At 45.8% G+C, this 15323-nt stretch overlaps 1 protein-coding gene across 1 annotated transcript in view; it reads left to right on the forward strand.

Annotated features, from left to right (window-relative positions):
- The window catches only part of LOC147123968 (PRELI domain-containing protein 1, mitochondrial-like), a 52895-nt gene that overhangs the window by 34573 nt on the left and 2999 nt on the right, over nt 1–15323 (forward strand). Inside the window, exons 2-5 of the mRNA XM_085972380.1 lie at nt 1593–1740; nt 3186–3411; nt 9610–9723; nt 12030–12108. Of these exons, the coding sequence (XP_085828506.1) occupies nt 1649–1740; nt 3186–3411; nt 9610–9723; nt 12030–12108 (511 nt within the window). The 5' untranslated portion in view covers nt 1593–1648. The remainder of the gene's footprint in view (nt 1–1592; nt 1741–3185; nt 3412–9609; nt 9724–12029; nt 12109–15323) is intronic.

Genomic DNA, 15323 nt, shown 5'->3' on the forward strand with positions numbered 1-15323 from the left:
AGGGAGGAGTGAGGCCATGAATATATTGCAAATGAATGGGAACCTGGATTGAACCTTTGACCCCCTTGAGGCTCCATGGTACTCACCTAGACGGCCCACAGAGAGAAGGAGCTTGGACGCCCTGATATACAGTACCTTAGGGATGGCTGGGGAAAGGGACTATTGTTATGGAGTAGGTAGATTTAACAACATGTGCATCATTAGGCTTGTCTTCTTAGGCAGTCCCTCGGAACCGAGGCTGACTTGCTTCCACATTAAAAATGAGCTCTCAGGTGACTGATAAGTCCAGTGCGGGACCTACAGTCTCTGTCACAGGTGGGGCAGATGGTGGTTGAAGGGGCGGGTGGGTGGGGTGCTTGGGTTGACGTGCGCTCCTTGCGCTTGGCTTCCGCTTGCTCCCGGCGAAGAGACTCAAGGTTCAGCGCCTTCCCAGATGCTTCTCCTCCACTTTGTGCGGTCTTGGGTCAGGGATTCCCAGGTATCGGTGGGGATGTTGCACTTTTTCAAGGAGGCTTTGAGGGTGTCCTTGAAGCATTTCCTCTGCCCACCTGGGGCTCTCTTGCCGTGCCGGAGTTCCGAGTAGAGCGCTTGTTTTGGGAGTCTCGTATTGGGCATGCAGACAATGTGACCCGTCCATCGGAGCTGATCGAGCATGGTCAAAGCTTCGATGCTGGGGATGTTGGCCTGAGCAAGAACACTGACGTTGGTGTGTCTATCCTGCCAATGGATTTGCAGGATCTTGCGGAGGCAGCGTTGGTGGTGCGGAGGCAGCGTTGGTGGTACCTCGCCAGTGCTTTGAGGTGCCTGCTGTACATGGTCCATGTCTCTGAGGCATACAGGAGGGCGGGTATCACTGCTGCCCTGTAGACCATGAGCTTAGTGCCGGGTTTGAGGTCCTGGTATTCAAGCACTCTCTTCCTCGGGCGACCGAAGGCTGCACTGGCACACTGAAGGCGGTGTTGGACTTCGTCGTTGACGTCTGCTCTTGTTGATAGTAGACTCCCAAGGTATGGAAAGTGGTCCACGTTGTCCAAGGCCTTGTCATGGATTTTGATAATCAGGGGACAGTACTGTGTGGCGGGGGCAGGTTGGTAGAGGACCTTTGTCTTACGGATGTTTAGTGATTAGGCTTGTATTCCTTCAAGTATAGAAGATTAAGCGGTGATCCAATTGAGGTGTTTAAGATGATTAAAGGAGTTGATATGGTAGATAGAGAGAAACTATTTCCTCTGGTGGGAAGAGTCCAGAAAAAGGGGGCATAACCCAGGCTGGCCCTTCAGGAAGCACCTTCCCAAAGGGTAGTAGAAATCTGGAACTATCTTCCTTCAAAAATCTCTGGATTCTGGGAGTGGGGGTCAATTGAAAATTTTCAAAACTGAGATTGATAGGTTTCTGTTAGGCAGGAATATTAAGGGCTACCAGAACCAAGGCAGCTAGAAGGAGTTAAGACACAGATCAGCCGCGATCTGATTGAGTGGCTCGAGGGGCTGAATCCTGTTGCTATGTTTTAGTTGATCTTGGGATTCTTTCCCGCGCTGCAGAGAAAGCCAGGTTGGTGGTCGGAGGTCTGATTTGCTGTTTTCACTCTACAGGTGATTCTGTGACTCCTCTTTGCATCTGCAGCCTGAACGAGCTCAGGCAAGCGACAATGGTAAAGCACTTCTTCGACTTATCCACTCTCAAGAGCTCCTGGGACCAAGTTGCCTCTGCATTTTGGCAGCGATATCCAAACCCCTTCAGGTGGGTCTCTGACTGGCGTGTTTATGACCACCGGTTTTTGGGGAGCTAGTTTGTCGGGTTTTTTTTGGGGAGGGGGGGGGGGTGGTGTTTCTATCGGCATTTCTGCCCCCAAAATGGTTCTAATGCTGCGTGGTAACCTGCTCCATATGCCAAAATCCACTTCAGAACGTTCCATGTTAAAAATGAGCAGAAACTATTTTCAGCATTATATTAAAACAAAAAGCTGATGAGCATATATTTTGAATATTTAATTTCAGTTGAACTTGTCATTGTGCCTTAAATGTTTTCTTAAATGGCCTATTGGTTAGTTACTGTCCAAATTAAAGCCTAACCATCGTGTGGAGAAACATGCCCTACGGTAGTAAAAAAAAAATTACTGAAAGGCTGGTGCTAACGGAAGAACTTTTAAGCCAGTCAGTCTGCAATGGCGTTAAATGACAGCGTGTCTCTCTCGAATGGTTTCCACAACCTTCACTCTCTGCTGGAGATCAGATTGCACAACTTGCAAACAGTACTTGATAACTGTCTCTTCCCCCGCCCCCCCACACACCACTAATTAAACCGCTCACCCTGAACCCTATTTTTAAAAGAAGCTTACGCAGTGTTGCAGAACTTTGCAGCGCGCCTGTGTGACCTCCTGTCCATTTCATTATTCTGCTTTTGCTTTTCTTTCTGCCCCACCCCCCCGTTTCGGGTCGCTCCCCTCTGCCCCTTCAATAAACACGTTGCGTTCCAAACTGCATTGTGCTCGAACGCTGCCGTTCTGTTTATTTAGTATCTGTCCTGAAGCGGTCACTTGCTCCAGTTCAGAGTCACCATTGTTTCTATTACCCGATGACCCATCGCTTTGCCATGTTCAATTCTGCTCATATTGCTATGGCCCATTTCATTTCCAATGGGATGTCCGCTTCGGCTGCCGGAATCAAATCGGGGCCCCCAGCTGTACGTTTGAGGGCTAGTGATAACATCATCATCTGTGTTGACCCTTAGCTGCTGCTCTTTGTATTGTTACTGAACAATGTATTGCGATTAATTACATTTCTAATATCATCACATATAGACCCAGTAAAAACATTTTTTTTAAAAACACTGCTCATAAATGTACTCTATTCAATTTAAATACAAATATATACAAAATGTCCTTTAGGGAAGGAAATCTGTCGCCCTTTCCCGGTCTGGCCTATATGTAACTCCAGACCCACAATGTGGTTGACGCTTAACTGCCCTCTGAAATGGCCTAGCAGCCACTCGGTTGCATCAAACTGCTACGAAAAACCTTCACCTCACGGACTGCAGTGGTTCAAGAAGGTGGCTTACCACCACCTTCTCGAGGGCAATTAGGGATGGGCAATAAATGCTGGCCTTGCCAGCGACCCCCACATCCCATGAATGAATTAAAACAACTCTGAAGACAATTCCAAAAGGTACCCCTTTTTCCGTTTCAGCAAACACGTATTAACTGAAGATGTGATCTACCGTGAAGTGACCGCTGACAACAAGCTGGTTTCTAGGCGTCTGCTTACAAAGACTAACCGCCTGCCCCGCTGGGGGGAGATGATCTTCCCCACTAACCTGGCACAATCTGTCTTTGTTATCGAAGATTCCATAGTCGATCTTCAAAACCGAACGTTTACCACTTTAACATGGAACGTTAACCACGCGCGCCTCATGGTAAGTGCTGCCTTAGCAATCAAGTATTCTAGCTATTCCCTGGCTGAGATCACACTTGCTGTTCTCTACATCATTTATGAGGGCATTTTTTTTCTAAGTTTCTTCGGGGAAATTATCCATTGCAATGAAACGAGAATAAAGATCCAGGCGTCGTTCTGTTTAATCTTGATAGTGATAGTGAACAATGCAAATACCAAACTCGGTGCTGGCACTCTCCCCTCTGTGTCTTCAAGCCCCACTCCATGACTCAAGCACAGAATCTAGGCTGACCCTGCAGTATAGTAACTGAGGGAGTCATTCAATGTCGGCGGTGTCGTCTTGCGAATGAGATGTTGGGTAGAGGCCGCATCTGCCTGTTCAGGTGGAAGCCAAAGATCCCGCGGCACTTTCTTGAAGAGCAGGAAGATCTCCTGCCATCCTGGCCAATATTCGTCCCTCAGTCAAAACCTCAACCGTAACAGCCAATTTATGCACAGCAAGGTCCCACAAAGAGCAATGAGGTAACTGGCCAGATAATCTATTTCCGTAATGCTTGGCTGATGGATGAAGATTGGCCAGAACACTGGGAGAGTCCCCTGCTTTTCTTCAAAATAGGGTGCAATGGAATTTTGCAGGCAGGCAGGACCTCACTTTATGTCTCATTTGAAAGACCGCACCTCTGGGCTTCCTCAGCGCTGCACTGGATGGTGCTAGATCTGTGTGCTCAAGTCCTGGAGTGGAGCTTGAACTCGCAACATTCTGATCCAGTTCTACCAACTGAGCCAAGCAGACACTTGGAGTTGCCCTGGCAACATCACTGACATAGCTTGGCAATCATTAGCCTTCTGTCACTTGATTGGCTGAAAACCATCTCCAAAGACTGGTTTTTCAAAGGCCAGTTTCTTTCCCCCGTGCACACCCTTCCGAATGCACGGTAAGATCTGGGAGGGAGAGGCAAGCAGTTAGTAAAGAATTTCACATACTAAATGGGGGGGAAGATATTGCATAGAAACATAGAAGATAGGAGCAGGAGTAGGCCATTCGGCCCCTCGTGCCTGTTCCGCCATTCAATGAGATCATGGCTGATCATCCAAATTCAGTACCCTGTCCCTGCTTTCTCCCCATATCCCTTGATCCCTTTAGCCTTAAGAAATATATCTAACTCCTTCTTCTTGAATATATTTAATGAATTGGCCTCAACTGCCTTCTGTGGTAGAGAATTCCACAGGTTCACCACGCTCTGGGTGAAGAGATTCCTCCTCATCTCAGTTCTAAATGGCTGGAGCTGCGAATGGATACATACTGGAACATTCGCGATGCTGAGGACATCATGGATAGCACGTTTAGGGAGTTGGTCACACCGCAGGTAAAGGCCACAGGCAAGAAGGGAATGGGTGACCACCAGGTAGAGTAGTAGGCGCAGGCAGGTAGTACAGGGGTCCCCTGTGACCATCCCCCCCTCAACAGATATACCACTTTGGATATTGTTGAGGAAGATGGCTTATTGGGGGAAGGCAGCAGCAGCCAACTTCCTGGCACCATGGGTGGTTCTGCTGCACAGGACGGGAGGAAAAAGACTGGGAGAGCTATAGTGATAGGGGATTCTATTGTAAGGGGAATAGATAGGCGTTTCTGTGGCCGCAAACGAGACTCCAGGATGGTATGTTGCCTCCCTGGTGCAAGGATTAAGGATGTCTCGGGGCGGCTGCAGGGCATTCTGGAGGGTGAGGGTGAACAGCCAGTTGTCGTGGTGCATATAGGTACCAACGATACAGGTTAAAAAAATGGCATGAAGTCCTAAAAGCTGAATATAGGGAGTTGGGAGGTAAATTAAAAAATAGGACCTCAAAGGTAGTAATCTCAGGATTGCTACCAGTGCCACGTGCTAGTCAGAGTAGAAATAGAAGGATATTTCAGATGAATACGTGGCTAGAGGAATGGTGCAAGGGGAAGGGATCCAAATTCCTGGGACATTGGAACCGGTTCTGGGGGAGGTGGGACCAGTACAAACTGGACGGTTTGCACCTAGGCAGGGCCGGGACCGATGTCCTAGGGGGAGTGTTTGCTAATGCTGTTGGGGAGGGTTTAAACTAAAATGGCAGGGGGTTGGGAACCTGTGCAGGGAGACAGAGGAAAGGTAAGCAAGGATAGAAGCAAAAGACAGGAAGGAGAAAAGCAAAAGTGGAAGGCAGAGAAATCAAGGGTGTAATTCAAACAGGGCTACAGTAAAGAATAATTCTAAAAGGACTAAGAGTGTTAAAAAAACAAGCCTGAAGGCTTTGTGTCTTAATGCGAGGAGTATTCATAATAAGGTGGATGAATTAGCTGAGCAAATTGATGTAAACGGATATAATGTAATTGGAATTACGGAGCCATGGCTCCAGGGTGACCAAGGCTGGGAATTCAACATCCAGGGGTATTCAATGTTCAGGAAGGACAGGCAAAAAGGAAAAGGAGGTGGGGTAGCATTGCTGGTTAAAGAGGAGATTAACACAATAGTAAGGAAGGATATTAGCTCTGATGTGGAATCTTTTTGGGTATAGCTGAGAAATACCAAGGGGCAGAAAACGTTAGTGGGAGTTGTATACAGACGCCCAAACAGTAATGCTGAGGTTGGGGATGGCATTAAATGGGAAATTAGAGATGCGTGCAATAAGGGCACAGCAGTTATCATGGGTGACTTTAATCTACATATAGATTTGGCTAACCAAATTAGTAACAATACTGTGGAGGAGGAATTCCTAGAGTGTATACGGGATGGTTTCCTGGACCAATATGTCGAGGAACCAACTAGAGATCAGGCCACCTTAGACTGGGTATTATGTAATGAGAAAGGATTAATTAGCAATCTTGTTGTGCGAGGCCCCTTGGGGCAGAGCGATCATAATATGATAGAATTCTTCATTAAGATGGAGAGTGACGTAGTTGACTCAGAGACTAGGGTCCTGAATTTAAATAAAGGAAGCTACGATGGTATGAGGTGCGAGTTGGGTAGGATGGATTGGGGAACGTTACTTAAAGGGTTGACGGTGGATAGGCAATGGCAAACATTTAAAGATCGCATGGATGAACTACAGAATTTGTTCATCCCTGTTTGGCATAAAAATAAAACAAAAAAGGTGACAACTGTGGCTAACAAGGGAAATTAGGGATAGCATAAGATCCAAGGAGAGCACATATAAATTGGCCAGAAAATCAGCAAAACTGAGGATTGGGAGCAGTTTAGGATTCAGCAAAGGAGGACAAAGGGATTAATAAAGAGGGGGGAAATAGAATATGAGAGTAAGCTTGCAGGGAACATAAAAACTGACTGTAAAAGCTTCTATAGATATGTGAAGAGAAAAAGATTGGTGAAGTCAAGCGTAGGCGCAGGCAGAATCAGGGGATTTTATAATGGGGAACAAAGAAATGGCAGTCCAATTAAATACATACTTTGGTTCTGTCTTCACAAAGGAGGACACAAATAACCTTCCAGAGATTGGAATGAAATCAGTATTTGTAGGGAAATGGTGTTAGGGAAATTGATGGGATTAAAAGCCGATAAACCCCCAGGGCCTGATAATCTACATCCTAGGGTACTTAAGGAAGTGACCCGAGAAATAGTAGATGCATTGCTGGTCATCTTCCAAAATTCTATACACTCTGGAATAGTTCCCATGGATTGGAGGGTAGCTAATGTAACCCCACTATTTAAAAAAGGTGGTAGAGAGAAAACGGGGAATTATAGACCGGTAAGCCTGACATTGGTAGTGGGGAAAATGCTAGAGTCCATTATAAAAGATGTAATAGCAGAGCACTTGGAAAACAGTGACAGGATCGGACAAAGTCAACATGCATTTACAAAGGGTAAATCTTGCTTGACTAATCTACTGGAATTTTTTGAGGATGTAACTGGTATAATAGATAAGGAAGAACCAGTGGATGTAGTGTATTTTGACTTTCAGAAGGCTTTCGATAAGGTCCCGCATAAGAGATTGGCGTGCAAAGTTAAAGCACATGGGATTGGGGGTAAGGTACTGACTTGGATAGAGAACTGGTTGGCAGACGGGAAGCAAAGAGTTAGAATAAACGGGTCTTTTTCCAAATGGCAGGCAGTGACTAGTGGGGTACTGCAGGGATCGGTCCTAGGACCCCAGCTATTCACAATATATATTAATGATCTAGACGAGGGAACTAGATGTAATATCTCCAAGTTTGCAGACACAAAGCTAGGTGGGTGTGTGTGCGCTGTGAGGAGGATGCAAAGAAACTCCAGTATGATTTGGACAGGTTGGGTGATTGGGCAGATGCATAGCAGATGCAGTATAATGTGGTTAAATGCGAGGTTATCCACTTTGGTGGCAAAAACAGGAAGACAGATTATTATCTGAACGGCAATAGATTGGGAGAAGGGGAAGTGCAACGAGACCTGGGTGTCCTTGTGCACCAGTCGCTGAAGGTAAGCATGCAGGTGCAGCAGGCGGTTAAGAAGGCAAATGGTATGTTGGCCTTCGTAGCAAGAGGGTTCGAGTACAGGAGCAAGGATGTCTTGCTGCAGTTGTACAGGGATTTGGTGAGACCACATCTTGTGTATTGTGTGCAGTTTTGGTCACCTTATCTGAGGAAGGATGTTCTTGCCATGGAAGGAGTCCAGCGAAGATTCACCAGACTGATACCTGGGATGGCAGGAATGCCGTATGAAGAGAGATTGGGTCGATTAGGCTTATATTCGCTAGAGTTTAGAAGAATGAGAGGGGATCTCATTGAAACTTATAAAATTCTAACAGGACTAGACAGACTAGATGCAGGAAGGATGTTCCCGATGGTGGGGGAGTCCAGAACCAGGGGGTCACAGTCTAAGGATAAGGGGTAAGCCATTTAGGACAGAGATGAGGAGGAATTTCTCCACCTAGACAGTGGTGAACCTGTGGAATTCTCTACCACAGAAGGCATTTGAGGCCAACTTATTAAATATATTCAAGAAGGAGTTAGATATATTTCTTAAGGCAAAAGGGACCAAGGGATATGGGGAGAAAGCAGGAACAGGGTACTGAATTTGGATGATCGGGCATGATCTCATTAAATGGCGGAACAGGCTCGAGGGGCCGAATGGCCTACTCCTGCCCCTATCTTCTATGTTACCCCTTATCCTTAGACTGACCCCTAGTTCTGGACTCCCCCGCCATCAGGAACATCCTTCCTGCATCTAGTCTGTCTAGTCCTAGGTAGAGTAAGTGCAGGCGTATCCGAACTCGATTCCTTATTTGTCTATATTTCTTATTCACTGGCATCTCCTGATTGAAGTTTGAGGGCCTGGTGGTTTGGAAAGGACTGTTTTTAGGTCTGTTGCCTCATTAGTGGATAAATCCTAAACAAGAACACCAGGGTGGCACCAGTGACTGGTATAGCTGCACCACCCATATCGCGTAATGTGTCTATAATCACTGCAACATAAGAAATAGGAGCAGGATAGGCCATACAGTCCTTCGAGCCTGCTCCACCATTCAGTAAGATCATGGCTGATAATTCGACCTCAACTCCACTTTCCTGCCTGATCCCCATATCCCTTGATACCCTTAAGAGTCTAAAAATCTATTTCAGCCTTGAATATACTCAACGACTGAGCATCCACAGCCCTCTGGGGTAGAGAATTCCAAAGATTCGCAACCCTCTGAGTGCAGAACTTCCTCCTTATCTCAGTCCTAAATACCCGAGCCCTTATCCTGAGACTATGCCCCCTAGTTCTAGACACTCCAGCCAGGGGAAACAACCTCTCAGCATCTACCCCGTCAATCCTCATCAGAATCTCGTATGTTTGAATGAGATCACCTCTCATTCTTCTAAACTCCAGAGAGTAACATTTAATAGACATGATGTGAACATAAGAACACAAGAAACAGGAGCAGGAGTAGGCCATTCGGCCCTTCGAGCCTGCTCCCCCATTCCATGAGATCATGGCTCATCTTCTGCCTCAAATCCATTCACCGGCCCTATCGCCATATCCCTTGATGCCCTTACTAGTCAGAAATCTATCGACTTCTGTTTTGAATATACCCAATGACTGAGCCTCCAGAGCCCTCTGAGGTAAAGTGGTGAAAAGTAAGATCATGAGAAAATGTGTTCTCTGAAAGCTCTGAGTTAAAATTTGTGGTTAATGCGGTTGTTTCGTCATGTGGTCAACGCTGGATAGAAGTTCCAGTAATTTCAAACTTTTGAAACTATGCTCTTAACTAATTTCAGCTGATAGAGGAAAAATGTATATATCGTCCCAATCAAGAAAATCCAACGTGGACCCAAGTGCAGCGTGAGGCGTGGATCACCTCAAATGTATTCGGCTTTTCACGAGCAATTCAGGTAATGGTCTATCATCGTTGAGTGTGTGTGTGATTTTTGTTTGCAATTTCTGCCCCTCAATTGGGTATTCTGGAGTCACGGCCCTTGAAATGTTATCAGACAAGTGCAAACAACAATTTATACAGCGCCTTTAACTTAGTAAAACGTCCCAAGGCGCTTCACAGGAGCGTAATGACAAAAACTGACACCAAAGCCGATCACATAATCTACCAGGAGATTGGCAGAGACTGATTTTTAGTATAGATACAGTATTTGTTTTAATTTGCTTTACTTCCTACTCCAGGGACTTGAGCACATTAAGCTAGGCTGACACTCCAGTGCAGTGCTGAGGAAGTGCTACACTGTCGGAGGTGCCGTCTTTCGGATGAGACGTTAAACCAAGACCCCGTCTGCTCTCTCAGGTGGACGTAAAAGATCCCGTGGCCACTATTTCAAAGAAGAGCAGGGGAGTTATCCTCGCTCTCCTGGCCAATATTTATCCTTCAATCAGCATCACTAAAACAGATTACCTGGCCATTATCACATTGCTGTTTGTGGGAGCTTGCTGTGCGCAAATTGGCTGCCGTGTTTCCCACATTGCAACAGCGACTACACTTCAAAAGTACTTCATTGACTGTAAAGCGCTTTGGGACGTCCGGTGGTCGTGAAAGGTGTTATAGAAATGCAAGTCTTTCTTTTATTTTGCTTCCCCAGTGGCTCAGCAGCGAGGACAGTCCAAGAACATCCCAAGTTTGATCCCTGCTGAGTCCGTGTCTGGGCCATGATGCAGCACGGCTGGAGGTGTGCGTGTCTTTTTTTTAATTCATTCTCAGGATGTGGGCCTTCATTGTCAAGGCTGGCTTTTGTTGCCCTAGTTGCCCCAGATGAGTGGCTTGCTGGGCCACTTCAGAAGGCGATTAAGAGTCAACCATGTTAGTGTGGGACTGGAGTGACATATAGACCAGACGACAGGTTTCCTTCCCTACATAAAATTAGTGAACCAGCTGAGTTTGTTACGACAATCCGACATCTTCGTGGTCACTTTTACGGATACCAGCTTTTTATTCACAGATTATTTTTTAAATTGAATTCAACTTCTCTCACTGCCATGGTGGGATTTGAACTCTCGTTGCCTGGATAGAAACATAGAAGATAGGAGCAGGAGTAGGCCATTCGGCCCCTCGAGCCTGCTCCGCCATTCAATGCGATCATGGCTGATCATCCAAATTCAGTACCCTGTCCCTGCCTTCTCCCCATATCCCTTGATCCCTTTAGCCTTAAGAAATATATCCAACTCCTTCTTGAATATATTTAATGAATTGGTAGAGAATTCTGTGGTAGAGAATTCCACAGGTTCACCACTCTCTGGGTGAAGAAATTCCTCCTCATCTCTGTCCTAAATGGCTTACCCCTTATCCTTAGACTGTGACCCCTGGTTCTGGACTCCCCCGTCATCGGGAGCATCCTTCCTGCATCTAGTCTGTCCAGTCTTGTCAGAATTTTATAAGTTTCAATGAGATCCCCTCTCATTCTTCTAAACTCCAGCGAGTATAAGCCCAATCAACCCAATCTCTCCTCATACGTCATTCCTGCCATCCCAGGTATCAGCCTGGTGAATCTTCACTGCACTCCCTCCATGGCAAGAACATCCTTCCTCAGATAAGGTGACCAAAACTGCACACAATACTCAAGATGTGGTCTCACCAAGGCCCTGTACAACTGCAGCAAGATTATTAGTCTAGGGCCTCTGGATTGCTAGTTCAGTGACATAACCACTACGCAACCGTCCCCGTATGTACAGGTATGCGTAGGTATGTGTACAGGATCAGGCATAATTGTGATTTCCCACCCCTGCTCAGCATTCGAATAGCCCGCTAGCACTCTCCAGGCTTGAACTTGAATTGCGGCCACTTGAGTGAGGTCCCAGCTGGCAACCATGGAACCAGCGGGGAGTCCACCACAGGGCAGGAGAAAATTGGCGAGAATATTGTAAAAAGGATTAGGCAGGAATTGAATTGTGACGATTTCCATTTGAAAGTGTAGGTCAAAAGTGGTGTGCGTTATGCCTGTGGGCCCATTCGTTGTTGGTTTGCTTTGGCTTGATCAGGAGCTTGCTGGATAGTGACACCTCCGATCAGTTTCCCCAGTGTGTTGGCCTTTGAAACTAATCCTTCATGTAAAGTAAACAGCTTCCTAAAGGTCTCTGCACATTGGGCCCTTGCGGGTAGCCCCACCTGCCCGAACACCTTTCAAATGAACACATTTGGAAGTGAGCTTAGTGTGCATGTTTGGAGTTTTAATAAAGTATAATTTTTTGCATATTATAGGAATTTGGTCTTGCCAGATTTAGAAGAAATCAAATAAAAGCAACGGAAGGATTTGAATATATACTTTCTCATTTGCAAGGTATGTGAATTATTCATAACATTCTTTTTTGTATTTTTCCCAGCGCCTGTCTTTTTGTAAATTTGTTTTTCCAAAGTGCCTTCATATTTCCTGAATCGTGGAAATAGGTCATTGTTTCAGAATCCCAATATTTTTTATAGGAGCAAAGCATAGCCATTCAGTGAAGGATAAGCGGCGGGAAACATGGAATGCCAAATCTTTGGCTGGGTGACACAACTGTGCATGACCCATGAGTGCTGGTCAGTCGCGGGGTTATGTCAGTGAAGCCTTGATTGGAATCTTTTTTCAGGTCACAATAGCCAGGGCTGCATCCTGTTCAGACTGCAACGGTGGAGGCAGATGTTGTTGTTGTTGATTTGGGCTTTTTGCAACAGATTTTGCCCCTCGGGCTGACGCTTTGTGTTAGCGGGCTGTGCATCGTACAAACTGAAATCTGCATCTATCCTCTTCCAATTGACTGAACTAAGCATAGCCCGGGTCTAACAACCCTTTTTTGATGTAAGTTACTTGCTGAAATTTACGCACGGTTCCCACTACTGCAAATTAACACATGCCAAGGCAACTTTGTTCAAGCTAAAGCAATGAATCCAGTAAATAATTTCCAACGTCAAAGACATTAGGCAAGTACTACTCGGCGTAGTTATAAAAAAAAAAATAATAAAAGATAGAGAAACATTCCACAAAGTGTTAATTTACCCTCTACAAGCTTTAGACTTTCTCCAGTTAAAAACACTTTCCGTAGACTCATTCAGGTCCCCATTTTGTATCTGTGAAATTGCAGTTTCAGAATAGTAAATGGGTAGGATTGTGCACCATTATGTTTCTCATGGTTTGATGGGTATAAAGACGAGGCGACACTTCACAAATCTGTACAGTTTGGTTTGATGCGCCACGTCAATTCTTCCTGACCTCTCCGCAATAGCACACTGTGAACATCAAGCACTGTAAAATCGGGTTTGCTCCAGGAAGTGTGGGGCGAGAGGGATCTGCAGTGTTAACTCTCCATTCCTATGAAGATGGAGGCGTCGCTGAGTTCTTATCAAGGCAACAATAGCACAGATTCTCTTAATATTAGATGACCGTATTATGAAGGCCGCCCAAATGAAACAGTAAATGTGCTTTGCCTGGAATCTTGCCATCCTTTTGTTTTAGGCCGACACTCCCAGTGCAGCACTGAGGGAGTCGGAGGTGCCGTCTTTCGGATGAGACGTTAAACAAGAAGTACTTTTGAAGTGGAGTCGCTGCTGTAATGCAGGAAACGCGGCAGCCAATTTGCGCACAGCAAGCTCCCACAAACAGCAATGAGATGATGACCAGACAATCTGTTTTTGTTGTGTTGGTTGAGGAATAAATATCGGCCAGGACAATCGACGGAGGTTAAATGAATAATGACAACCTGTCAGCTATTCTGTGCACCAAAGCAAGGAGCTGGTTACCGTTGGAGATACTAATTAGCGCATAGCAAGATATTTATTCTGCCATTTGATACAGTTAAACAATGGAGTGATTACATTTAAGTGGAGTAGATTGTATTGTGAATGTGTAATCTGAAATTGTAACAATTCTATTGCATGATACTTTTTTTTATAAAGTGAATCTTTTTTTAACCCCACTGTTTAAATTTAGCACAGGACTGTGCCTCTTTATTGCGCTAGTGGGTGAGTACAAATGCATTTGGAACAGGTGCAAGTAGAGATGTTCTATGCATTTTACAACCTAGCACAGATACAGACTCCCCCCCCCCCCCCCCCATACAGCACTTTGTAATGTTCTGTTGCTCACCCCTAGGGAACATCTCAAAATGTCTCCTTTTTTGTCAGTCTGGGGCCTACTTTTATTACAAAATCTCTCGGGTGTGGGGGGGGGGGGGGGGGGGGAGGTCAAGGTGTTTCAGTGGTTCTGGTAAATTTGAAAATGGGAAGTAATTCTAGGATAGACAGGATCAGATTCGATTACACGGTGCGATTTTTGGTAACGGCCACTGTGATGCATTGATCTAAAATTCCTTGTCCCCATTCTAAGATTTGATTTTTAAAGGGGTAACTTGTTGACTCTTTAATGGGAATTTCAGATTAACGGGTAACTCGTTCATTACTAGCCTCTTTAACCCACAGAGGTTAAGTGTATGGCTATTTCTGCTCATTCAACAACGTGCATTTCTGTAGCGCCTTTAACGTAACAAAACATCCCAAGGCACTTCACGGCAGCGTTAACAGACAAATGTTGATACCGAGCCACAAGGAGCTATTGGGACAAGAGGTAGGTTTTAAGCAGCGTCTTAAAGGAGACGAGAGAGGCGGTGAGGCTTAGGGAGGGAATTCCAGAGTTTAGGGTCCAGGCAGCTGAAGGCACGGCTGCCAGTGGTGGAGCGATTAAAATCGGGGATGCTCAAGAGGCCAGAATTGGAGGAGCGCAGGGATCTCGGCGAGTGTTCGTTTTAGCAGTTTGTTCCTTTTACGTGTGCAACACCCAGAACCCCACCTTTGAAGAAAGACCTGCCGTCCACACCCAGTCTGGCCTATATGTGACTCCAGTCCCACACCAGAGGTGGGTGATTCTTAACTTCCCTCTGAAGTGGCCGAGCAAACCGCTCGGTTATATTAAACTGCTACAAAGGAGGAGGTCCAGCACCACTATCACCACCGCCTTCTCGAGGGCAACTAGAGATGGGGGATAAATGCTGGCCTTGCCAGTGACGCCAAATCCCAAGGAAAAAAAAAATACCCACAACCCACAGTGCGATTTCATGCAGTTGTTTGCCAGTGATTTGAGTTGCACGTTCCTTCACTCGTGCAAAATGACTTCTGCTCTTTGGACATCTACACATCCTATAAAGGACGGTGCATTTAAATTCTAGACGCTGGAACCCTCGTCCTCCTTCCTCCAACCTTACTGTCTCGAAATCTAAGTTCCTTTTTACAATTTGTGCTCCCGGAGGGTGAGGCTCTCTCTGGCAGCAAGTTCTCAGAAAATCAGCCTCGTTAAATACATAAAAATAAAATGTATTCCCCCACCCGCCCCCCAAGTTCCCCAAAAGGTCCAGTGGCCACTGGCTATATTTTGCAAATCCTGCAGCATCACTGCTGGTTTCTGCTGGTAGAGAGGAGCAGGTTAGAAAGAAGCTCCAGTTGCAACATTGCACCGTTACTGTGATCTCTTTCTTTTTCATACTACCATGTAAAGAAACAGCCTTAGTATTTTTTTTAAATAAGTAA

This window comes from Somniosus microcephalus, chromosome 1, assembly GCF_052327205.1.
Source record: "Somniosus microcephalus isolate GS21.2 chromosome 1, FLI_Smic_1.0, whole genome shotgun sequence".
NCBI lineage: Eukaryota > Metazoa > Chordata > Chondrichthyes > Squaliformes > Somniosidae > Somniosus > Somniosus microcephalus.